Raw genomic sequence first — 24,828 nt, 5'->3', positions numbered from 1 at the left:
GAGGACGTGAGGGTCTGGCGTGGAGCCGCACTCGGCGCGTGGTTGGCGACCACGTCCTCAGCACCGAGCGGGCCCCGCTGCGCAGGCCGGCGCCCCGAGGCCCCGGGAGTCCCGAGGCCGCACCCCGGGGCCCTGCCCGGCTTGGCTTGGCTGCTGGGCTCCCTCCTAGACGCCCCCCCTCCCCCCCAGGGGACCCCGCAGCCTGCCCTTCGGCCCACAGGTGGGAGAGCACTCTGAAGGCCCAGCACGTACGGGGAGCAGCCGAGGCCCCCCTTCCGAGCTGCGTGTCCTTGGGCTCGACACTCACTAAGGGCAGCCGCACCTGCGGGAGCGGGTGACAAAACCCGCCTCACCGAGGAGGCTGCACCGGCCTCCCGCCGCCAGAGGGCGCTGCAGGCACCGCGGACCCGCGCGCCCCTCCCCCCCATTGTTTTGCTTCCGGGTGTTCCGGAAGTCGGGCTCGAAGGACGACTTCCGGTTCTGGGGCGGACGCGACGGTACCCGGGCGCCGCTGCGATGGACATCTATCGATCTCACTAGAAGGGACTGGGTCGCCTCTGCCGGAGAGACGGAGCCTCCCGGGATCCAAGGCGGAAAGGCGGGGTCGCGCGGCCGCTTCAGGAGTTGCTGCCCGCGGTGGGGCGGAGCGTTCGCCCCGGGCCGCAGTCCCAGATTGGAATGAATGGGCGAGCGGCGGGCTGCTGACTAGCGCGGGTCTTCCCCCCAGTGCGGCGTCGGCAGCGCGGAGCGGCGAGGGCTCGGGGGCAGGATGAACCGGGCCAAGCCCACCACTGTCCGCAGGCCCAGCGCTGCGGCCAAGCCTTCGGGTGCGCGGCCTCTCCCCGCGGCACGCGGCGCAGCGCCTTCGGGTCGCGGCTTTGTTTCCCCGAGCCGAACGCGGTTCCCAGGAATGGGGTCTCGGACAGCAGCCCTTGGTCCCGGGGGCCCTGGGAGTCCCGGGACGGGGGTTTGGGACCGCCGCCACCGCCTTCTCGACCCAGGCCGGCTCGTTGGTCTGTGCATCCGAGGCCGCGGACCGCAGCCCAGGAGTGCCTGGCGGGAGGAGGGGGCGGCACAAGCAGGGGCTGACAGCAGGCTGGAGCCAGACTGGCCTCCAACCCGCGCTAGCTGAGTGGCCTTGGGCGCTTTACTGAACTTCTTTGTGCCTGGTAGTTCTCAACCTGTAAAGTGAGGTTAATGATGCCTGTTTCAGAAACTTGTTGAGGGTGCAGGGACCGGAAGCTGATAGGCTGGAGACGGCCTGCTGTGTGGTCAGCACCGTGTGCCTGTCCGCTGTTGCTCGCTGGCCAGTCCCAGGACTGCTGTGCACTTGCTGGGTGTCTTGTTTTTTCGCCTGCCCCGACCGTAGTCGAATCCCCATGGAAATGGTGGGAGGTTGGAGTTGTTCTCGGACTCCTTTTCCACCTAGCTTCTGTGTGAAGGTGCGTGTCCCTCTGCAGGTCACCCTCCGCCAGGAGACTTCATTGCTCTGGGCTCAAAGGGTCAGACTACTGAGTCGAAAACAGCCTCCACCCTGCTGAAGCCTGCCCCTTCCGGTCTGCCCTCGGAGCGGAAGCGCGATGCTGCGGCTGCGTTGGCGGGTGCCTCGGCGTTGCCGGGGCTCACCAAGCGCCCCAAACTCTCCTCCACGCCCCCGCTGAGTGCCCTGGGACGCCTGGCTGAGGCTGCGGTTGCAGAGAAGCGTGCCATCTCTCCCTCCATTAAAGAGCCATCCGTGGTCCCGATTGAAGGTAAAGACAGCCTCTCTACGTCCCCCAGAGAGCACAGCCCCTGCCTCGTCCCTGCACCGGGGTTCAGAAAGGCTACTTCCAAGCTTAGGAGTGTAGGTTCTTTGGACAATGGAGGACAGGAGTCAGCTGTGAGTTTGTTTTTCAGAGCATCTCTCATAGGGCCGCCTTCACTGCACCTCTGCTTCAGACTGACAGTGATGGGAGGTGCTTGTCACTCAGGGCAAGGTGGCCCACATCCATCTGGGGCTGCTGCCGAGTGCGCGCCTCCGTGGCCCTCTCTGGGGAGCAGACAGCCGTGCAGGGGCCTCCTGCATTGGAAAGCCTTGCACGGATTCCTGCCAGCCCTGCTCCAGGGCTGGAGCGGGCGTGAGCCTGATGCCCTCCTGGAGGGCTGCCAGCTCCGGTCCTTGGGGAGCAGGCGCACTCTCTTGTTCCCTTGCTGGCCTGGCTATTTTCCGAGGCCGCCTCTGTGACAGTCTTCTCTGAGTGCAGGGAGTCCAAGGCAGTGCAGACAGACAGGTGCTGTCCTTGGGGGCTGCGCGTGTCGTGAGGACCCTCTCCACCCAGGAGGCGGTAGCTTGTGCTGCCTCACCCTCTTCCCAGTTCCTAACGATGCAGAGTTCACTTGCTTGTTTTTTATCTCTTAGCTGATGAGGTATCATGACAGCATTAGAGACAGGCATAAAGCTTACCCACAAGCCCGCTGTTTATACAGAAGCTGTTCTGCCCCGGGCGTTCCCGTTTTTCTGGAGGTCGGGTCTGTTTAACATCACATCAGTCCTGGGCGTTAAAGTGTACAGGGGCTCACGTGGCAGCCAGGGAGGGGAAGGCCCATCGGGGAACCGGGGAGAGAGGAGGCCCATCGGGGACTGTGGCGGGAAACAGAGCCTGACAGGCTGGCTGGGATTCGACTAGCAGCGGGACTACGAGAGAAGCCGTGGCGTGGCGGCCTTCATGCTGGTGGAGGGGCCCGTGCTCGGGCCAGGGCCGGGGCTGCCCTGGGCAGCGGTGAGACCCGGGCGGAGGCTGGCCTGGGGCTGCGCTGGGTGGCAGCCGCCTCGGATCTCTGGCTTGGGGTCCCTCCCTGGCAGCTGGGCCAGGTCAGCACTGAGCACTTGAGGGACCGAGTCCCGACTCAGGCCACAGCTCTCTCCTCACTGGCCGTGCTTTGGTTTTACCATCACACGAGTCCCAGATAAGGTGGCTTTGAAGGTTACTTGGAGTATGGTTATGAAAGGCATGTTACAAATGAAACACATTTAGCAAAACAGAAGAGGCTGAGTTCAGCTACTTCATGGCGTGTGGCACTTGGAGTGTCTCCACGGCCAGGACTTTCTGAGCTCCACCCCTCTTCCTGCCTGTTTGTCTTTCTCCCTGGCACGTGGAGAGCACTCGGGGAGTGCCGGTCAACCTCTGTCCTCCACGCACTTGAGTCAGAAATCCATCGCGTCGCCATCACTTGGGTATCTAAAAACACAGTCCTAACAAAACCTCTTGGGTCAGAAAAGAAATCACAGTGGAAGTGAGAGAATAGGTGGACCCAAACGATCGCAAGTGCAGCACAGATCAGACGTGGGTGGAGCCGAGCCTGGCCCAGGGGGCCCTCAGGTGGGGAACAGGGAGGGGGTCCTCCGGTCCCGTCAGAGGAGGAAGGTGGGGGCCAGTCAGGATGCCCAAGGAGGTAGCAGGAGGGAAAGAGCAGAGGGTAGCTGTGTCGGGGGAGAGTTGGAGCCCCTGGCGGGCTCTCTCAGAGATACAGGGAGCAGCCTCTGAGGGGCAGATGCGGGGAGGCCGCAGTGGAGGAGGAGGCCACAGGTCCACAGGTGGCGCCCGGCCAGCTCGCTCGGAAGCTTAGGGAAAAGGACCAATTTGTAGAAAAAGAGGTGTTCCTAGGCCACGTCACCCTGGAGTAGCTGTGTGGGCGCAGCGAGAGGGCTCTAGCAGTGCCTGGTGGGCTCCCGCACGGCCCCTCCTGGCCTGGGCACTCCTGGGGGTTGGGCGACCCCTGCACTGCATGGCCCAGCTGCCCCGCCCACTCCCTGGGGACCTGCGGTCGCGGCTCTACCCCAGGCCCTCAGTCAGGTCCCTGGAAGTCGCCCTCGGCAGCCCCTGGCCTGGGGGCCGAGTGGGACGGTCTGGCTCGGGGCTGCCCACCTGACCGGGCGTTCCCCCGGCAGTCCCACCCACGGTGCTGCTGGACGAGATCGAGGCGGCCGAGCTGGAGGGCAACGATGACCGGCTGGAGGGCGTGCTGTGCGGGGCTGTGAAGCAGCTGAAGGTGACACGGGCCAAGCCGGACAGCGTCCTGTACCTCAGCCTCATGTACCTGGCCAAGATGAAGCCCAACATCTTCGCCACGGAGGGCGTCATCGAGGTGAGGGCCGCCGTCCCCTCCTCCATGCCAGGAAGTGGGGAAGGGGCGGGCAGGGCCAGACGGGCCTCCCCGCCACCACGCCGTCTCCCGCAGGCCCTGTGCAGCCTCCTGCGCCGGGATGCCTCTGTCAGCTTCAAGGCCAAGGGCAACAGCCTGGTGTCCGTGCTGGCCTGCAACCTCCTCATGGCCGCGTATGAGGAGGACGAGAACTGGCCCGAGATCTTCGTCAAGGTGAGTGGCCTCTCCCAGGCGATCACTCTTGGTGAAGGGGGCAGAGGGCCGCGATTGGGGTGGGGGGACTGCTGGACCACCATGGAGTAAAGGCATCTGAGCCCCGAGGGCTGCGTGTGGCAACCCAGGGCATCTCCTGCCCCGAGCTGCTGGCTGTGAAGGGGCAGCCGGGGCCTGGGGAGGCTCCCAGCTTGCTCCTGCCCGCACACGCGGGGTCACAGGAGAGGGCAGGCTGAGGCTTGGGCTCCGTCCTGGCAGGTGTACATCGAAGACTCCCTGGGGGAGCGGATCTGGGTGGACAGCCCGCACTGCAGGACCTTCGTGGACAACATCCAGACAGCCTTCAACACCAAGATGCCCCCCAAGAGTGTGCTCCTGCAAGGGGAGGCGGGGCGTGGCGGAGGGGACCTCAGTGCTGGTGAGAGCCCCCGTGGCAGCTGGGCTGGGGTTCCCAGTGGGAGGGGCCCGGGCACGCGGCACCGGGGGGGAGCCGATGTCCACTAGGTGCTCCTTCCGCAGGGAACAGCCCGCACCCGTCCCTCACGGAGGAGGAGGACAGCCAGACGGAGCTCCTGATCGCCGAGGAGAAGCTCAGCCCCGAGCAGGAGGGCCAGCTCATGCCCAGGTAGGTGTGCCGCGCGCCCCCGGCCCACGCGGTCCCAGGAGACCCCCCGCCTGCCTGCCTTCCTGCCCGCTGCCGTCCCCCCTCTGGCCTAGGTACGAGGAGCTGGCGGAGAGCGTGGAGGAGTACGTCTTGGACATGCTGCGCGACCAGCTCAACCGGCGGCAGCCCATCGACAGCGTCTCGCGGAACCTCCTGCGGCTGCTCACCTCCACCTGCGGCTACAAGGAGGTGCGGCTGATGACGGTGCAGAAACTGGAGATGTGGCTGCAGAACCCCAAGGTGAGGTGCGCGGATCTGCGCACGCAGGGCTCTTCCTGCACCCGAGGCCGCGGGGCTGACGGCGTCCCCCTCTCTCCCGCCGTCCGCAGCTGACGCGGCCTGCCCAGGACCTGCTCATGTCCGTGTGCATGAACTGTAGCACGCACGGCGCCGAGGACATGGACGTCATCTCCCACCTGGTCAAGATCCGCCTCAAGCCCAAGGTCCTGCTCAACCACTACATGCTCTGCATCAGGTGCGCGGGCGCGGGGCCGCCGGGGGCGGGGGGCGGGGGCATGGGGGGGGGCGCGGGGCTGCCGGGGGCGGGGGGCGGGCGGTGGGGCGTGGGGCCGCCGGGGGCGGGGGGCGGGGGCATGGGGGGTGCGGGCGGCAGCCGCTGGAGCTCCCTCTGCTTGGCGGTGCCCAGGGAGCTGCTGAACGCGCACAAGGACAACCTGGGCACCACGATCAAGTTCGTGATCTTCAACGAGCTCTCCAACGCGCGGAACCCCAACAACATGCAGATCCTGTACACCGTGCTGCAGCACAGCTCCGAGCTGGCGCCCAAGGTGGGCCCCCGGGACCCCCGCCCCGGAGCCTGGCTGGAGGAAAGGGTGTGGACTGGCGGGTGCAGAGCGCTGTGAGGAGGCTCTGGCTGTCCCGGGGTGTCTGGGTCGCGGGCTCTCTGGGCAGGCCTCCTGTTGGCCCATGAGGATGAGAGCTGCGGGGGCCGCAGGAGCTGGGACAGGCGGCCGGCAGCTCCCGCGATCTCTCTCTCCCCAGTTCCTGGCCATGGTGTTCCAGGACCTGCTGACCAACAAGGACGACTACCTGCGGGCCTCGCGGGCCCTGCTGCGTGAGATCATCAAGCAGACCAAGCACGAGATCAACTTCCAGGCCTTCTGCCTCGGGCTCATGCAGGAGCGCAAGGAGCCCCAGTACCTGGACATGGAGTTCAAGGTGCGCGGCACCGCACCCCCAGGCCGCTGTCCCCGCGGCCTCTGGGCTGGGTGTTGGGGTGGGGTAGCAGTGTCTGGTGTGTGCAGACCAACGGCGCCCCCAGGGCCCGGGGTCTGCTCAGGGTGGATTTTAGGGAGTTTGGGGAGGCGGGAAGGGCCTCTGGAGAATAGGACTTGGGGCCGAGAGTGGGGGATCTCGAGTGCCACGTGAGCAGGTCAGCAGACAGCCTGTGGGGGTCCTCTTCTCCGGAGGATAGCTCAGTCCAGCTCTGTGGGCTAAACCTTCCCCTGTGGCCCGACCTGGCCTTGCTGTGGCTGGTTCTTGGTCCTTAGCGTCCTGCTGTCCTGCTGGCCGTGGTGGGGGGTGGGTAGAGAGGAGACAGGGACGTGGGCCGCTGTGCTGAGCTGGGCTGGGCGGGGCTGCTCTATCCTGCAGGAGCGCTTCGTGGTGCACGTCACGGATGTGCTGGCCGTGTCCATGATGCTGGGCATCACTGCCCAGGTGAAGGAGGCTGGCGTCGCCTGGGACAAAGGAGAGAAGAAGAGTGAGGAGCTGGGGGCGGGCTGCCTTCTGCGGGGGGCTCTCGTGGAGGGGGGGTGGCCTTGGGTGGGAGAAGGGGCTCTGCTCTGAGTGTGGGCCTGGGGCGGGAGGGTCGCAGCTGCAGCTCGGCCCCTGGAGTCCCAGGAAACGGCTGCTTCCTACTCTGTCCCGGCGGAGAGCAACCGCTCCCAGCCTGGGGTCACCCTCTGCTGGTTTGCTTGTGCAGGTCCTGGTGCCTTTGGGCTGGGGGTAGGGTAGGGGGGCAGGGCAGCAGTGTCTGGGTCAGCCTGCTCTGGGTCATTACTGACCCTGGAAAGGGTTGGCTGCAAGGCCCTTTAAGCGATTGGCTGGAAAGACACTTGGGATTTCAAGGTTTCAGTTCCCTGAGGTGTCCTCAACCCTGGGACGGTCAGGTGCTCGCGGAGCCTTGCTCCAGCCATCTCAGCGCCCCCCCATCTGGGGTCCCGCCCCTCTGTGAGGCCTCAGGATGCTTGTGCTGTCCAGGCCTTCTCCGTGTGCCTGGCTGCCATGCAGGCGGCGTAACCGGCTCCTCCTCCCCAGACCTCGAGGTGCTGCGCTCCTTCCAGAACCAGATCGCCGCGATCCAGCGGGACGCCGTGTGGTGGCTGCACACTGTCGTGCCCTCCATCAGCAAGCTCGCCCCCAAGGACTACGTGCACTGGTGCGGCCGGCTCTGCCTCGCCCCCGACCGGCCGCGCTCCCGGGCTCATGGGTGACGAGCGGCAGGGCTCCTCCCCGGATGACAGGCCACTAGCTGGCGCCAGGCTCTCAGAGGCCAGAGGGGCCAGTGGGCAACAGCCAAAACCTCGTGGTGTCTGAGCTTCCGGCAGGGCCTCGGGGAGGCGGGGCCCTGTCTGGTGGGGTGGGGAGCTCCCTGTTGGGAGGGGCCCATCACCTGCCAGCCTCCCCAGGCCTCACTGCAGAGCCAGGAGCTGGGCCATTGCTCTGCACACGGGCTTCCTCGCCCACAGGGGCTGATGGGGTGGGGGCCAGGACCCCATTCTGATGGTCCTCTCCCTCTGCAGCCTCCACAAGGTTCTCTTCACGGAGCAGCCCGAGACCTACTACAAATGGGACAACTGGCCGCCCGAGAGCGACCGCAAGTGAGCAGGGCGGGGGGCGGGCCGCGGGCGGGCCTGGGGGTCGCAGTCCCTGCGCCCACACCCTGTGCCGCCCTTTCCCTAGATGCACTGTCTACAGGCCCCCGCGCCCTCCCGCATGCTCGGCTGGGTGGAGCCCCACCCCTCGGGTCCAGGCAGCGCACACACGTGTCCTCTCTCTGCCCTCACCGGTCCCCGAGCCAGGTCACCCTCCCCGAGCTTCTGACAGGTCGCTTCCCTCTTTTGCCGCTTTGGGCCCCACCGCGGGGTCAGCATGCTCCTCCACACCTGCCGGAGCCCCGCCCCTGTCTGAGGGCACAGCTTGGGGCCGAGCTGGCCTGTGAGACCCCCAAGGCCGGGCTCCCACTCACAGTCCTCTGCAGGGCTGTGGGGCCCGGTCCACATGGGCATCAGGCACAAGTGACCACGGGGAGGGTGGGCAGTGCCCCCTCTGTGCCCAGATGAGGCTGGAGCTGGGGCTTCCCCTGCCCTGGGGGTGGGCTCCCACGAGCCCTCCTCTGCCCGCTCTGCCCGCAGCTTCTTCCTCCGCCTCTGCTCGGAGGTGCCCATCCTGGAGGACACGCTGATGCGCATTCTGGTCATCGGGCTCTCGCGGGAGCTCCCGCTTGGCCCCGCCGACGCCATGGAGCTGGCCGACCACCTGGTGAAGCGGGCTGCAGCCGTGCAGGCTGACGGTGAGGGCCTCCCGCCGCCGGCTCCCCTCCCCGTGACCTCCCGGGCCTCTGTGTGTTCTCTGCACGGTTGAACCCGGCAGGAGTGTCTGTCCCCCACCTCTCTGAAGGGCCGCGGGAGGGCCTGCGGCGGAGCTGCCCCCTTCTAGAGCACGTGTCTCGCTGCTGGTGGGCCTGGGCTGGGCTGCAGCACGGGGGGTTCGCCGTTCCCCTGCTCTCCCTGGTGCATCCGCTGCACCCACGGGTGTCAGCATGTCCTTGCCCGTCCCTGAGCCCGGCCGTGCTGCACCCTCGGGCGCCACGTGGTGCAGACGTGCCCTGGCGCCCTGGGGCTCCTGCAGCAGCGCGTCCCGTGCCTGCATCGTCCCCACCCCACTTGCCCAGTGTCCTTGCTCCCGGACGTCCATGGCCCGAGTCCAGGCGGGACGTCCACCGAGGAACCCGCGTGTGGCTCCTGCGTTTCAGATGTGGACGTGCTGAAGGTGGAACGAGTGCAGCTGATCGACGCCGTCCTGAACCTGTGCACCTACCACCACCCCGAGAACATCCAGCTCCCGCCAGGGTGAGGCCCCCAGCACCCGGGTCCCCCGACTGCCCCGCTCTCTCCTCGGCCCGCAGCACTCGGCTGCTTATTTCCCTCGTGTGTGAACCAGGCACTGTGTCTGCTTCCGGACGACAGTGCGTTCACTCCGTTTCCTCAGCGCCCGATCGCAGCGTGGTTTTCATTTGCCGCCTGCGTCACTTGTTTGCGGTTGTGATAGGGTAGTCTCGGCGCAGCCGCGGGGCTCCGCTGCCGTCGTCTGTGTGACCTGACAGCGTCGTCCCTCCAAGAAGCCTCTCCCCATCCGCTGGCGCTCCCCTCCCCTTCCCCTCAAACACACACAGCTGTCGGACACCACGAGTCCCGTAGCTTGGACGTTTCTGGACGTTTCACATCTGAGCTGTGGTGGCCGGGTGGCCCCTCACGGATGTGTGCGCTATTGCTGCCCGGGTCCGGACATGTCTGCCTCTCGGACCTCGGGTGCCGAGGCTGAGCTGTGGCCACCTTGGTTCCAGGTATCAGCCTCCGAACCTCGCCATCTCCACTCTCTACTGGAAGGCGTGGCCCCTCCTGCTGGTGGTCGCTGCGTTCAACCCGGAGAACATTGGTGAGTGCCCCCTGCCCTGGCCAGCCACGGCCACCTGAGCCTGTGTGGGCCTTGCCTCTCCTGGATGTCCCGCTCCTCGGGCTGGGGGGCAGAGCCTGGTGGGGGGGTGGGGTGATGAGTTGGGAGGGGCTGGGAGCGGGCCGGGGTCCCACCACCACCTGTTGCCTTGCCCCTAGGCCTGGCCGCCTGGGAAGAGTACCCCACGCTGAAGATGCTCATGGAGATGGCGATGACCAAGTGAGTCGCTTGCCACTACGCGGGGCCAGGATGCGGGGGCTCGGTTACACTCAGAACGTGTGTCAGGGGTCCCGGTCTTCAGGCCCCCGGAGGGCGCCTGTGTCTCTGAAGTGGGAGTCGGCCTGGTGCCTGTGCCTGACCACATGGCCCAGTGGCAGGGGTCTCGCACGGCCCTCCAGCACACATGCCGCTCTGGGTCTGGGGCCCTGACGCCTGTCGGCCAGTTTTGGAGGCACCAGCGTGCGGTCGTGTGGAAGGACAGAGTGGCCGGCTGTGGGCTCTGAGGGACACCCGCTCCCTCACTGAGGTCTGACTGTGGTGTGTTGCCGATGGCCCTCGGATGCCTTGCACAGTCTAAAGGCTCCATCCAGGCCTGAGCCAAGGACGTCGCCACGGGCTCTGACCCCTACTCTTGAGTGCTACCTGGGGGCGGCACGGTGACAGGTTCTTGTCCCCTGGTCCTAGCAACTACTCGTACCCGCCGTGCACCCTGACGGACGAGGAGAGCCGCACCGAGATGATCAACCGGGAGCTGCAGGTCTCGCAGCGGGAGAAGCAGGAGATCCTGGCATTCGAGGGGCACCTGGCCGCAGCCTCCACCCGGCAGACCATCACCGAGAGCAGCAGCCTGCTGCTGTCCCAGCTCACCAGCCTCGAGCCCCAGTGCGTGCACAGCCTGGGGCATGGGGCGTGGCCGGGCGGGGGTTGGGGGATACAGCCAGCCTGGCTGGCAGGGGGCGGCCGGGCTGGGGGCGGGGGGCGGGCAGGCCTGGAGGGTGGGGGTGGGGTCTAATGGGAGGCCGGTCCACACTGTGGGTGAAGCCAAGAGCCCCCGAGGCCAGGCTGAGAGGGGAGGAGCCACGGGCCTGCGGGAGGACGGGCAGCTGGCTGCAGGTGGGAGGCAGGCAGGCGCCCCCCCCATCCGCTCTTAGCTGGGGGCGCTTTACTTGCCACTTTGACACACACGTGTTGCCTGGCGCTCTCAGAGGGCCACCCCGGAGGCCTCCGCCTCACATCCTGGACCAGGTGAAAGGCCTCAACCAGTCCCTGCGCCTTGGGCACCTGCTGTGTCGGAGCCGGAACCCCGACTTCCTTCTCAACATCATCCAGAGGCAGGTGAGCACCCCTAAGGCTGCGGGGGGCCCTGGCATCAGATGAGACCATGGGCTGGAGGGCACGCCTGGAGACCGGGCCCCTCAGCTACGGCTCCGGGGTGCAGAGAGCTGCCTCGGGAGTCCCCGCGGGTGGCGGGCAGTTGCTGGGGGGAGGACGGCAGCGGGACTGACTAGAAAGAGCCCTGTGCTGCTGCCCGCCCAGGCCTCCTCGCAGTCCATGCCCTGGCTGGCCGACCTGGTGCAGTCCAGCGAGGGCTCCCTGGACGTGCTGCCCGTGCAGTGCCTGTGCGAGTTCCTGCTGCATGACGCCGCTGATGAGCCCGCCTCGGGCGGGGAGGAGGAGGAGGGCGAGAGCAAGGAGCAGAAGGCCAGGAAGCGGCAGGTCAGTGCCTGCCCGGGGCCCACACGCCTGCCCTGACCCCGCCACCCTCACATGCCCAGCCTGACTCCTGATCCCCGGGGCCCCACATGCCCACCTTGACCCCATCTCCTGACCCCACCCCCCAACCCAGGCCCCACACGCCCACCCTGACCCCCAACCCCCGCCCCCACAGAGGCAGCAGAAGCAGAAGCAGCTGCTGGGCCGCCTGCAGGACCTGCTTCTGGGCCCCAAGGCAGACGAGCAGACCACGTGTGAGGTGCTGGACTACTTCCTGCGGCGGCTGGGCTCCTCGCAGGTGGCTGCCAGGGTGCTGGCCATGAAGGTGAGGGGACCAGGCCCTCTGCTCCCCTGGCACGGTTGTCTTTTCTGTTAAAATGACCGTTTTTCTCACCGGGGCTTCACCGGAAGAGACCATCAGGGAAAACGGCACGGTAGTAACGTGCAGACACTGGGTCCTGTCCCGCCCGGGCCCTTCCCGCTCTGGGGTGACCGGAAGTGTCCTGGGGGCAGCCCCGTGTCCGTCCTGCCGCCTCCCAGAGGTGCTGGCGCCAGATTCCCGGGCAGCCGGGCCACTGTCCTGGCAGCTCTGAGCGCGCGGTGTCTGCTGGGCTGGAGGGAGCCGGCAGCCCCAGAGCCCGCCTGTCCGTTTGCAGGGCCTGTCCCTGGTGCTCTCAGAGGGCAGCCTGCGGGACGGGGAGGAGAAGGAGCCGCCCCTGGAGGAGGACTCGGGCGACGCGGACGCGCTGCAGGGCTACCAGTGGCTGCTGCGCGACCTGCCCCGGCTGCCGCTGTTCGAGAGCGTGAGGAGCACCACCGCGCTGGCGCTGCAGCAGGTGCGGGCGGGGCGGAGGCGAAGGGCGGGGCACCGAGGGGGCGGGGCGGGCGAGGGCGGGGCCGTCCCGTCGGGAGGGGCTGGGTGGAGGGGCCGGGGGCCATCCCCTCTGCTCACACGGCCCCCCCCCGCAGGCCATCCACATGGAGACCGACCCACAGACCATCAGCGCCTACCTGGTCTACCTGTCCCAGCACACGCCCGTGGAGGAGCAGGGCCAGCACAGCGATCTGGCCTTGGTGAGGAGGTGGGGCTGGGGGAGCTTGTGGGCGACCAGGCGGCAGGGCCACACCTTGGCTCTGGGTCCCGAGTGCGAGCTACCTTGGCAGAGACCTTCTGTCCAGAGCAGGAGTCGAGGGCAGGAGCGCCCCGTGTCTCTGGGGCTCTGGGCCCGAGAGGTGTGGTTTGGCCGGCCTGGGAGGTGGAGGGGTCAGGTCCACGCATCGTGCTCCTGTGGGCCCGTGAGCCGGGCATGGGCCTGTGCTCTCCCGCGGCCTGCTCTTTCTTGGCCGTCTTTCTCCTGACCTTGCTCTTCCATGAGCTTGTCGACTCACAGCGCGGGGGTCCTGAAGGCCCCAAGTCCCTGTATGTAGAGGGAGTGGAGGGATTGGCTGAGGACTGAGGTTGGTGGGCAGTGGGATTCTGCCCAAGCCTGGGTTCTTGCCGAGGGGCCGGTGGCCCCTGCCTTCTGAGTCTGGTCTAGGGGCTAGCCTCCCCCACGTCACTGCTGCCGGCTGCCAGTAGACGCGTCTGGCTGTGGGCAGGCGGCTTTTCCCTGTGGGTCCTGAGCCGCCTGTGTTCCTGTCACTCCCTCCTCTCCGCGGGGCCAGCCCTCTCCAGTTCACAGCCCGTGTGCCTGAGGGGGCTGCACACGGGGCCTCGTCTGTCGTCGGCGTGCTGGCCGGTGTTGGGGTGTCTGTGCCGAATGGGGTGCCGCGTCGGGTGGCCTTGGACGGGGATGGGCCGTTGGCCGGGTGTGACGGGAGGAGAGCCCGAGCTGCTGACCCCGCTCCCTGCCGCCCGGTCCCCCAGGACGTGGCCCGGCTTATCGTGGAGCGCTCCACCATCATGTCCCACCTCTTCTCCAAGCGCTCCTGCAGCGCCGAGTCGGACGTGGTGCTGGCAGCCCTGCTGTCCATCTTTTCCCGCTACGTGCAGCGCATGCGCAAGAGCAAGGAGGGCGAGGAGGTCTATAGCTGGGTAAGGAGGTGGCGCCCCGCCAGGCCCCGCCCAGCTCCGCGGCCCCGCGCCCCGCCTCGGCCTCTCACGCCGCCTCCTTCCTGCAGTCAGAGTCGCAGGACCAGGTCTTCCTGCGCTGGAGCAGCGGGGAGACGGCCACCATGCACATCCTGGTAGTCCACGCCATGGTCATCCTCCTGACTCTGGGCCCGCCCCGTGGTGAGCAGGCTGCGGGTGGTGGGGCCGGGTCTCCCGTGGAGGCAGACGCCCCTCCTGGGGAGCACGTGAACCTCTCCGTGGTGGGGCCCCTCAGGTCCAGCCGCTGTCCCGTCGTCCTGAGGTGCACATGGGTGCTGCCGGACACCTGGGCCTGCTCCTCCTGCCGGGTTTCTGGAGGTGGAGATGTCCACAGGGCTGCCCACCGAGGGGCCGCAGGTCCCCGCCACAGGCCTGGTCGTGGCCCTTGACCCACTGCCTAGGGGCTGTGTCCAGAGCTGGCTGATCCTCTGGCTGCCTGAGACCTCCTGGCCTGGCAGCCTCTCCATCCCTCCTGTGAGGCTGATGGTGTGGGTGACTGCGTCTTGTGTCCAGGGAGGCGGCCTTATGCCGGTCTGGCCTGCTGGCTGCCCAGGGCTTTGTGGAGACGAGGGCGGGAAGGAGCTGGTTCGGCCAAGCCCACGGAGCCCAGTGCACGTGCTGGTCCTGGCCTCACCCGGCTTCTGGGGGGCCTGGCCGGCTCCCTGCACTTCGATTTCCTTGACTGACAGGGGAGAACATGGTGGTTGTGAGGGTTGGATAAGCCCGCCCCTTGAAGGCTTTGGCGCCGGTCACACTCGCTCTTGGTAGACTACCCCCGCCCTGTTCCTCAGCAGCCCCGGCTCCCCTCGTAAACTGGGGACATGCTGGCATCAGCCCTCGGCCTGAGGTCCCAGAGTGGCTATGGTGCTGACCGCACCATCTCTCCTGAAGCTGGTGACAGCGAGTTCCAGGCGCTGCTGGACATCTGGTTCCCGGAGAAGAAGCCGCTACCCACAGCCTTCCTGGTGGACACATCGGAGGAGGCACTGCTGCTGCCCGACTGGCTGAAGCTGCGTATGATCCGCTCAGAGGTCCCGCGGCTGGTGGACGCCGGTACTGCCCGGGGCGGGTGGACAGCCCAGGGAGGGGGATGCCGGTACTGCCCGGAGCGGGTGGACAGCCCAGGGAGGGGCATGCCGATACTGCCTTGGGGGGGACAGCCCAGGGAGGGGGGTGTCGGTACTGCCAGGGGTGGGGGACAGCCCGGGGGGGACGCTGGTACTGCCGGGTGGTGGGGACAGCCCACGGGGGACTCTGGTACTGCCTGGGTGGGGATAGCTCAGGGGGGACGCTGGCATTGCCTGGGGGGATCCGGGCCTCACCTCTCACTGTAGGCCGTTGCCAAGGAAAGAGGGCAGCTCGGGGGCCTCTGGCAGGTTCTGGGACATCTGTTATCCGGCTCGTGTCTAGATCTTTCAGGGAGCTGTCTCTGTCTGCAAGCTCTTATGGCCTTACAAGGCCCCAGAGAGAATGGGGTGCTGGAGGAGGGAGGGAGGCAGTTGGTCTGGACTGTGGGGTGGGCTGGGGCAGCTTGCAGGGAGGAGGAAGGGTGCCCAATAGCTGAGGAGGCCAGGCAGGTAGGGGGCGAGTTGGTTTGGGAAACAGGACACACGTGGGCAAGTCTGACGCGGGGCGGGGGCTGGGGGACCGTGGCTGCCCTCGGGGCTGTCCGGCTGCGCGCCCGGCCGCTGAGGCAGCTGCCCACAGCCCTGCAGGACCTGGAGCCGCAGCAGCTGCTGCTGTTCGTGCAGTCCTTCGGCATCCCCGTGTCCAGCATGAGCAAGCTGCTGCAGTACCTGGACCAGGCCGTGGCCCACGACCCCCAGACCCTGGAGCAGAACATCATGGACAAGAGTGAGCAGCAGGCCGTGCCGAGCACCCCGGGCAGGGGCTCCAAGCGGACGGCCACCTCAGACGCCGCTTGCGGTCCCAGGGAGGCAAGGGGCTCTGTGGGCGCGGTGGGGAGGCGCCCCCGCCCTGGCCGTGCAGTCACCCGCGGTGTCCCTGCAGACTACATGGCCCACCTGGTGGAGGTCCAGCACGAGCGCGGCGCTTCCGGAGGCCAGACCTTCCACTCCCTGCTCACAGCCTCCCTGCCCGCCCGGCGAGGTACCCACGCACGGCCACTCAGGCGGCCTCTGCCCCGTGTCCCCCTCCTGCTAGTGGGTTCTGTACCTCGTGGGCCTCGGGAGCCCCGGTGAGGCTGGCGTCCCGGGCGAGAGCTCTCGGGAGGGCCCGTGAGCTGCTCCTCTGTGGGCGGCGGGCCCCACGCGAGCCTGGCCTTGGGTGGCAGGGTCCCAGTGAAGCGGGTGGGAGGGCTTCTCACTGACACTGCCCTTCCCTCCCTGCAGACAGCGCAGAGGCGCCGAAACCCAAAAGCAGCCCAGAGCAGCCACCGGGCCAGGGCGGGACCTGGGCTGTGACGCGGGTGCGGGTGCTGGGCCCAGAGGACGACCTGGCCGGCCTGCTCCTGCAGGTGGGTCCCGCCCCCGCCCCCGCCCATGGCCCGGGCTTACGGGCACGGTAATGGCTGCTGCAGAGCACACGTGCCGCTTCCTGGCTGACACACTTGCACACACGTGTGTGCACAGGTCCACACGTGGTCTCCGGGACCTGTTGCCCTTGGCTCCCCTGTCCCCAGTCCATGGTCCCCTCTGCACGCCCGCCTGAAGAGAGTGCTGGATTAGGGTATCCGCTGCTGGCCTGACAGCCCCCTTTCTCTGTACAGATCTTCCCATTGAGCCCAGGCCCACGGTGGAAGAGTTCCCACGCACGCCCCGCCGCCCTGGCGCTGCAGCAGGCCCTGGGCCGGGAGCTGGCACGAGTCCGCCAGGGGAGCCCCGAGGTGCCGGGCGTCGCCGTGCGCCTCCTGCAGGCCCTCGCCGCCCTGCTGAGCTCCCCGCACGGCGGGGCCCTGGCCCTGGCCATGCACCGCAGCCACGTCCTTGCCTGCCCCTTGATGCGCCAGCTCTGCCAGTACCAGGTGGGCCGCGCTTGCCTCTCCCGCCCCGTCCACGCCCGCACATGGGCTTGCCCCGTCCTGTGTCCTCGGGATCACTGGGGGAGCTAGGCGGGCCCTCACCGTGGAGGGTGGGCGCTGTGCGGCAGTTGGGTTCCGGGGCTCTGGCCCTGTCTGAGCCGTGCCTCGCCCGCCCCCAGCGCTGCGCGCCCCAGGACACTGGCTTCTCGTCGCTCTTCCTCAAAGTGCTCGTGCAGGCCCTGCAGTGGCTGGATGGCCCCTCCGTGGAGGCCGGGCCCCTGCAGGCCCAGCTCAGGCTGTTCGCTGCCCAGTGCTCAGCGCGGCGCCGGATCAGCAACGGTGAGGCGGGGCTCCCGGGCTCTGCCGCTGCGTCGGGGGGCCTGTTCCCAGGGGGCCCAGCGGCATCCGGGGCGTGGCCCAGTGGTTTCAGGGCCGGGGCCCAGGGGTGGTCCCTTGGGGAGGGGAGTGTGTGGGGGAACTGAGGGGTCACTCCTGGGGCCCTGGCGAGAGTCCACCCGGTCACACTCTCTCCTGCAGTGCGGAGCGGGTTCCTGCACCTGGTAGAGGCCCTGACATTCCGCGGGGACCCAGAAACGGTCAGCTCCACCGTGCGTGCCATCGTGGCCACCCTCAAATCTGGGGAGCAGTGTGACGTGGAGCCCGAGCTCATCAGCAAAGGTACTCGGGCCACGGGCTCCACTGAGGACCCCCTTGCCGCTCCAGAGTCCCTCTGCCGGGTACCCCCAGCAGAACAGAACCCTGGGGGCGGGGCTGTCCGTCCTGGAGTCGGGCGTGCCCTGGGCCCGTGTGATGGGCACCCCCTCTGCCCCGCAGTCGTCCGGAGTTTGATCGAGGCGAGGTCACCTCACTTGGAGGAGCTGCTGGCCGCGCTCTTCTCCACCGCGTCCGCCGTCCCGCCCTCGGGGCCCGTGGCGGTGGTCAGCTCGCTGCTGCTGCCAGAGAAGGAGGAGCCCCTGGCCCCCGGGAAGCAGGAGGCCGACAGCTGCAGGTGAGTCGGCGGAGCTGCGGTCGGGCCTGGGGGCAGTCCCGGGCGGCTGTGTCTGACCCCCAACCCCCTTCCCTGCAGCCAAGAGGCCGTGCTCCTGGGGCCCTGCTCGGGGCTGCTTGTCGACTGGCTGGAGATGCTGGACCCTGAGGTGGTTGGCAGCTGCCCCGACCTTCAGCAGAGGCTGCTCTTTTCCCGGGGCAAGGTGGGGCTCACCGGGCCGGCGTGCGCTCTTCCTGTCGGTTCTGGCAGGCCCCAGGCTGGAGTCTCATCGGCCAGACAGGTCCCGAGTGTGCCGAGCCAGTCGCCATGACCGGCCAGATCTGGTCACAGAGGCGGGAGGGCAGGGGTGGGTTTGGTCCCTGTGGGCCCAGGTCCTCGCAGGGTGCTGGAGGGAGAGTGGAGCCCAGCTCCCCTGACGAGGAGTGGGGGCCGGAGCCCGCATCAGGGCCCTTCTGGCTGTGGGAAGACGAAGAAACGCTGACCGGGAGGCCAGGGAGGGGTTGTGTGACCCCTGGCCCTGCTCCTGCCCCGTGCTGGCGGGCCTGCGCTTCTGGGGGTGCGGGTCACACTCCGCCCCCACAGCGCTGCTTGTGTGACCCCGTCTCTGAGAGGGGGGTTTAGTTCAGCCCATGTTTAATCTGCGGAGTGACCCATCAGCTTGGGAGGCCCTGCCCTGAAGCGGCGGCTTCTCCCTGCCCTGTGCCACCTCCTGCAGGCTGCCCGCCATCCACTGACCCCATCCACCAGAGCTGGGCAGCCTGGTGGAGACCAACCCAGGTTTCCTCTGTCCCAGGGCAAAGGCCACCCTGGCCCCCAGGTGCCATCTTTCCGTCCCTACCTGCTGGCCCTGCTCACACACCAGTCCAGCTGGTCCACCCTGCACCAGTGTGTCCGCCTCCTGCTGGGCAGGGGCCGGGAACAGAGGTGAGCCCCCCCCCCGACAGGCTCCTTCCTCGCCACCACAGGCGCTGGGAGGCCCCAGAGTGCCGTGTGCAGCCGCCCAGCGCAGAGCTCCCCTGGAGCCTGGCCCAACACCACCCCGGCCCCCTCAGGAGCCGGCTCTCTGGCCCGGGTGGCCCTGCTCTGGGTGGCCGGCGCCCTGTTCTCCAGTCACAGTAAGGGCTGTTGTCTGTGCCGCGTGGCTGCAAGTGAGGGGCGGGTGCGGGAAGGGCTGGACGAGGTCGGGCGGGTGGCCCACATCCTCTGCGCCCGGCCGGGGTCCCAGCCGACAAGGGGCATCTTGCCGGTCCCATCCGCCTCCCTCCGCCTGGAGTCACGCCTCCTGCTGGGTCTGGCCTCCCCACCTCCTCCAGGTTTGATCCCTCAGCCTCCCTTGACTTCCTCTGGGCCTGCATCCACGTCCCTCGGATCTGGCAGGGCAGGGACCAGCGCACCCCACAGGCAGGTTTGGGGTGTCCCCTGCCCGGAGGGTGGGGTGGCCGGGCACGGCTGTCCCACGCGGGACTGACCGACCGCGTCCGACTGCAGAAGCGGCGGGAGGAGCTGGTGCTGCGGGTGCAGCCGGCGGAGCTCGTGGGGCTAGTGGAGCTGATCCTGGCCGAAGCGGAGGCACGCAGCCAGGATGGGGATGCGGGCGCCTGCGGGCTGCTCCAGGCACGGCTGCCCCTGCTGCTGAGCTGTTGCCGCGGTGGCGACGAAGGCATCAAGAAGGTGACAGCACACTTGACGGGCTGCGTCCAGCAGTGGGGCGACAGGTGAGGGGCCGCCTGGCTCAGCCTGCGCGGGGGGGGGGGGACTGCCCCGGCCACGCAGCCACCGCGTCTGCTCTCCCGCAGCGTGCTGGGGAAGTGCAGCCGCGACCTGCTGGTGCAGCTCTACCTGCAGCGGCCGGACCTGCGGGTGCCCCTGCCTGACGTCCTGCTGCACAGCCAGGGGGCCGCCGGCAGCAGTGTCTGCAAGGTGAGGCCCGACGGGCTCCTCAGGGCGCCTGGGTCCTCTGCTTGGGGGTAGGAACCCAGACCAGGAGGTAGGGAAGTGCTTTTTCTCAGAACTCGGTGAGTGTGGATGAGTGTCTGAAGTTGGAGCCTACCCTGCCACCCTCTCCTGTCTGACCTCTTGGAGGGTCCTTCGTCCAGGAAGTCCTCCAGGTGTGGAGCAGAGCAGAGTGGGCGTCCCCCTGTGTCCCCCTCGTTCCCTGATGGGGACTGTTGAGAAACGCAGGCTGCGCAATGTGTGTGCTGATGTCTCCTGTGCCCGACCCCCTGCTCTGTCCCCGCACATCGGCGGGCTCTCTGTGGGCATGGTGACTTCAGAGCCGCTGTGCTCGGCGCGTGTGGACAGCGTGTCTCTTCCTGGCTGCCTGCCTCTCCCACATGCCTAGTGTGGGTCTTCCATGTTCAGCGTCTGCCTTCCCCTTCTTTCAGCGGTGTGGTGGGGGGGGTTGTGATCTGGTGGGTCTCCCTGCCCCCTCCCCACCTTCCCTGGGCAGGGCCCTGCGTCAGATCTGCCTCCAGCCCTGCGTCCCAGGAGGAGGAGGGAGCGATGTTTTTCTAGCTTGCTTTCTTTTGTGTGTGTTCTGTGTTTCACACACCTGGAGTTAAGCTTTACCTGTGCGGCCGGTCTTTCTCACCTGAGGTAGTTCAGGGCTTCTGTTCTGTCTCCGGGGAGTGGCTGATGTCACACTGCATGCTGAGGTTGGCCAGGACCCCCGGCTACAGCCAGCTTGATCCTCCGAAGCCCCAGAAAGCAGTAGGGGCAGGTTTCTCTGGGACACCATGAGGGGCCTCAGGGACTGTGCCAGGGCCTCGGGGCTGAGCCCGGGTGGGCAGGTGGGCACGAAGGCTGCGGGGGCCCTGGCCCTGACCCCCTGCCCCTCTCAGCTGGACGGCCTCATCCACCGTTTCATCACCCTCCTGGCGGACACCAGCGACTCCCGGGCGTCCGAGAGCCGAGTGGCCGACGCCAGCATGGCCTGTCGGAAGCTGGCAGTGGCCCACCCCCTCTTGCTGCTGAGGTACCGCCTGGCTGTCTGGCCTTGTGTCTGCCCACCCCCAGCCAGGGGCGGGCCCCACACCTGGTGTTCCTGCAGGAATGGGCTCTACGGCGGTCATCCTGGGGTTGGTCAGGGCCGGAGGCTGCTTGCTGACGAGCCAAGCCTGGGGGGCGGGGCCGGGCGGGTCGGTTGAGCAGCCAGGAGCCTCGCAGTGGGCATCTGTGGGCTCGGGGTGGTCTCGGTCCCAGCAGATGAGGTCTCTGAGGGGAGGGGAGAGGCTGGGGGACGCCCAGGACCAGGCAGCTCTGGCTTGGCCGCAGGCACCTGCCCATGATCGCCGCCCTCCTGCACGGCCGCACGCACCTCAACTTCCAGGAGTTCCGGCAGCAGAACCACCTGACCTTCTTCCTGCACGTGCTGGGGGTCCTGGAGCTGCTGCAGCCGCAGGTGTTCCAGAGCGAGCACCAGGGGGCGCTGTGGGACTGCCTGCTCTCCTTCGTGCGCCTGCTGCGGGTGGGTGCCCCGCCTCTGTGCCCTACTCCGCTCCGCCCCCACCTCCCAGCCCCCTCCCACCCCCGCCACCATGCCCCGCCCCCCCCTTCTGAATTCTCTCCCCAATCGGTTTGTCCTCCTGCTCCCACAACTGCAGCGGGCTCGGTCCTCCTGACCAGGACTGGGGGTCTGTCCCCAGAAGCCCCTGGGTGAGCGCAGATGTGGCCCCAGGGAGCCCTGCAGGAGAGCAGAGCCCCGGGCTGCAGGGGGGCGGGGGCGGGGCCAGGCCCCCAGCTGCCCCCCTCCCGGGGGAGCCCCTGCGGGGCGTGGGCCGGGGCCACTCCTGAGCCTCAGGGACCCAGCAGAGGGCGGCGCCTGGTGGTGTCCAGCCTGCGCTGTGAGGCTCTGGGAGGGGTGCGCGCAGGACGGGGGACACGGCCTCCATCTGGGGCAGCCCCAGCTCTGAGTGCCGCCTCGCGATGCCCTTTGCAGAACTACAGGAAGTCCTCCCGCCACCTCGTGCCCTTCGCCAGCAAGTTCGTGCGGTTCACCCACAAGTACATCAGCTGCAGCCCCGCGGCCGCCGTCGCCTTCCTGCAGAAGCATCTGAACGTGCTGCAGTGAGTGCATCTCTGTCCAAGCGTCTCGGCCGGGGCCTGGCGTGGCAGGGCTCAGGGCGGGAGTTCCCAGGCCGTGGTGCCCGGGTCACAGACACTGGGCCTGCGCCAGCGCCGTCCTGAGCTGGCTCCCTCCTCCCCGGCCCCCTGAGTGCCCTACCCCCATGCTGCTCAGGCACAGCCCTGGCCTCCCCCTCCCCGCCCCATGTGGCCCTCACGCAGACCTTGTCCCCCCACCCCCCCCCCCGTGTGGCCCTCAGGCAGACCTTGTTGCCCTTTGCCCCCTGCATGTAGTCCTCACTCAGAGCCTTGTCCCCCCCCCACCTTGTCCCCTTAGTGACCTGTCCCTTGACAGCAGCGACCTGGTGATGCTTAAGTCTCTCCTGGCGGGGCTCAGCCTTCCTAGCAGGGACGGCGGGCCTGACCGGGCCCTGGATGAGGAGGGTGAGGGTGAGTGGGGCTGGGCTTCTGCTGGGCGGGACCGGGCTGGACTCCCCTGGGTGTCCCTGGGGCGTCATTGGCTCCGGCTCTGTGATGCTCACGCAGCCCCAGGTGGTGCCGTGGCCCACGTGACCTCCAGCACCTACTCTGTGGGATCAGCCGGGTCCTCTGTCCCTTTGCCTGGCTGCATCCACATTCCTGCCCCCGTTCGCGGCTCCCACCGCCCTGGCGGCAACCCGGCACCTGCAGCAGCGTGTCAAGCGAGTGGTGGGTTCGTGAGCGGGCTGAGGCCCCGGGGGCTGCCCTGACGCTGGCCCTTCATGGCCGTCCTTCCCCCGGGGGCTGCCCCGACGCTGGCCCCTCACGGTCGTCCTGCCCCGGTTTCGCCCCGTCGTTGGTGCTGAGTGTGGCTTTCAGCCATCCACTGACACGCCTGGCACAGTGCTGTGTGCAGTGGTGCCTTTATTGAGCACCTGCTGTGTGCGCGGCGGCAGCAGGGAGTGCGAGGCTCTGGGGAGAAGCGCGTGTCTCCCAGGTGGCCCCCAGCAGGCTCGTGGTCTCATCACACTCACTGAGCGCCCGCTGCATGTTGGCGCTGTGCCCAGCCTAGGCAGGGCCACGTCTTCGGGGGTCTGCCCTGACTCCAGACGCTGCTCAGCAGGGACACTCCTCCTCTCCACGCTGGGGTCCTGTGGCCACAGCGTTGCGTGTGTCTGGCTGCACAAGCCCTCTGTGGACGGCGGCTGGGGGCGGGCCATCCTGTCCCCTTGCCCCTGACTGGCATTGGCTTCCTGTCTTGCAGATGAGAGCTCAGCCGGCTCCCTGCCTCTGGTCAGCGTCTACATCTTCGCCCCTCTGACTGCAGCCGAGATGGCTCCCTACATGAAGAGGCTATCCCGGGGCCAAACGGTCGAGGGTGAGTTAGGGGGGCATGCGCCCTCCAGGCCGGGGTGCCCCCGTGGTGGGTGGTGGCCCCCATTCTGTCCCTGCGGTCCTGGGTCCCAAAGCGGCCCTGGCTGTCCCGGCTTCTCCTGGGGGGCATCCAGAAGACAGCAGGGCCCCTGGAAAGGCTGGGAGGGCTGGGTCTTTGCTCATAGCGGGGGTGGGGCCATGGAGAGGGGCTTGGAGGAGGAAGCTGGAGACCAGGGTGGAGGGTGGGGGCTGCTGTGTTGGCCAGTGTTCTTGGGGAACCCCCTGGAGTCCCCGTGGACACCAAGGAAGGGAGGCCTGGCGAGGAGCTGGCCGGCGGCCCCTGGTCCCTTTCGGGGGAGCTGAGCCCAGGTGGCCCCTGGGGGAGGGGAGGGCAGGGCGGTGTGGCTGCAGCATGACTGAGGTGGCCACGGACAGACACCCAGGGATGTGGTGCACACGCAGATCCCAGGCCCTGCAGACCTGACGGAGGGTCTTGGGGGAGCACGCACCTCCGGGTCGATCCCAAACCAGAGGCGCCATCCCAGTGGAGTCGGGAAGGCAGCAGAACCCCAGGCTTGGCATCCTGAGGTTCTGGGGGCTCCCTGGCCTGAGCGAGCGCTGAGGTGGCATGGAGGGTCCCAGGAGGCTTGGGCACTTTGTTCTGAGCAGCCGTGCTGCACCTGGGACCCTGGGGCCTCGGCCAGGCCGAGATCCCTGCCCATCCGGTGTGGAGAGGGCAGCGGGCCAGCCCCGGACTCTGCCCCCTGCCTCCAGGTTGCTGGGATGGGGGGGGACACAGCTCCGTCACACACGCCCTCTGCCCGACTTAGATCTGCTGGAGGTCCTGAGTGATGTGGATGAGATGTCTCGGCGGAGACCGGAGATCCTGGGCTTCTTCTCGGTGCGGAGCGGCCGCGGGCCCCAGGGGGCTGGGGTGGGAGGCATCGCCACCCCCACCTCCTTCCTGCGGGGGCAGGGTGCCTTGCCATCCAGCCCAGAACTGAGGCGGAGCAGGGCTGGGGGAGTGGGGTCCCCGGCCACACTCACTGAGGGGGGGGCCCTAGCGGGAGGTGGCCCCGCTGACAGGCATTCTCCCGCAGACCAGCCTGCAGCGGCTCATGAGCTCGGCCGAGGAGTCCTGCCGCAGCCTGGCCTTCAGCCTGGCCTTGCGCTCCATCCAGAGCAACCCTGGGTGAGCTGGCGTCCCCGGGGCTGGGGCGTGGGGGCGCTTTGGGGCCTTGGCTGTCCTGGCTCAGGGTAGGGGTGGAGGGGCGGGGCTCCCCTGAACTCGTGGCTTTTTCAGCATCGCAGCCGACTTCCTGCCCACGTTCATGTACTGTCTGGGCAGCCGGGACTTTGAGGTGGTGCAGACAGCCCTGAGGAACCTGCCCGAGTACACCCTCCTCTGCCAAGGTCAGTTTGCTGCCCCCGGGGGCCTCGGTCCTCTGGCCGGGAGCAAGAACGGGCAGAGGCTCCGTTCCCGAGAGCGGCTGGGGTGCAGGGGCAGAGCTGACAGGCCCTCCTCTGTCCACAGAGCATGCGGCTGTGTTGCTGCACCGGGCCTTCTTAGTGGGCATGTACGGCCAGATGGACACCAGCGCCCAAATCTCTGAGGCCCTGAGGATCCTGCACTTGGAGGCTGTGATGTGAGCCGAGCTTCGGACCACCAAGGCAGACCGCAGAGCACTTGGAGCTCACACCCAGGGCCCTGGCCGGCAGTGGGGGCCACCTGTCCCAGAGGCTGTCCCGCCTGCAGGTGCTGGCGTCGCGGCCGGGGGGGAGGGTGCTGACATTCTGTGGGTCGTGGTTCGGAGTTGGGTTCAAATGAAACGTGTTGAATTCCCTGATCCTGCTGGCTGTGTGGTTTTCAGAGACCTGGGGGGGCTCAGGGGGAATGAGTG

General features: G+C 68.0%; 1 protein-coding gene across 4 annotated transcripts; it reads left to right on the top strand.

The window, feature by feature from the left end:
* Positions 1–462: 462 nt before the first annotated feature.
* INTS1 (integrator complex subunit 1) lies at positions 463–24,774 on the top strand. 4 transcript variants are annotated; one of them, XM_006046013.4, is made up of 47 exons: positions 463–827; positions 1,461–1,751; positions 3,929–4,125; positions 4,219–4,356; positions 4,615–4,774; positions 4,876–4,981; positions 5,074–5,260; positions 5,350–5,495; positions 5,667–5,808; positions 6,023–6,199; positions 6,635–6,743; positions 7,301–7,421; positions 7,786–7,863; positions 8,398–8,555; positions 9,018–9,114; positions 9,609–9,700; positions 9,877–9,937; positions 10,403–10,600; positions 10,924–11,053; positions 11,255–11,434; positions 11,607–11,756; positions 12,088–12,267; positions 12,401–12,505; positions 13,299–13,466; positions 13,553–13,664; positions 14,415–14,576; positions 15,231–15,377; positions 15,534–15,632; positions 15,875–15,999; positions 16,252–16,506; positions 16,683–16,842; positions 17,041–17,181; positions 17,338–17,512; positions 17,591–17,714; positions 18,306–18,436; positions 18,826–18,913; positions 19,001–19,227; positions 19,309–19,432; positions 20,353–20,486; positions 20,786–20,978; positions 21,450–21,577; positions 21,912–22,024; positions 22,818–22,931; positions 23,758–23,828; positions 24,028–24,119; positions 24,231–24,340; positions 24,462–24,774. In XM_006046013.4, exons 1-47 carry the CDS (start codon positions 770–772, stop codon positions 24,575–24,577), a joined length of 6,570 nt encoding a protein of 2,189 aa, XP_006046075.3. In that variant the 5' UTR covers positions 463–769; the 3' UTR covers positions 24,578–24,774. The 4 variants fall into 4 exon arrangements, with proteins under 4 accessions (XP_006046075.3, XP_044792301.1, XP_044792302.1 ...); XM_044936366.2 differs by having other exon boundaries at positions 17,591–17,792; XM_044936367.2 differs by having other exon boundaries at positions 5,068–5,260.
* The last annotated feature ends 54 nt before the right edge of the window (positions 24,775–24,828 follow it).

The sequence above is a fragment of the Bubalus bubalis genome, chromosome 24 (assembly GCF_019923935.1).
Source record: "Bubalus bubalis isolate 160015118507 breed Murrah chromosome 24, NDDB_SH_1, whole genome shotgun sequence".
Classification (NCBI taxonomy): domain Eukaryota; kingdom Metazoa; phylum Chordata; class Mammalia; order Artiodactyla; family Bovidae; genus Bubalus; species Bubalus bubalis.
This window is presented reverse-complemented; position numbering and strand designations above follow the sequence as displayed.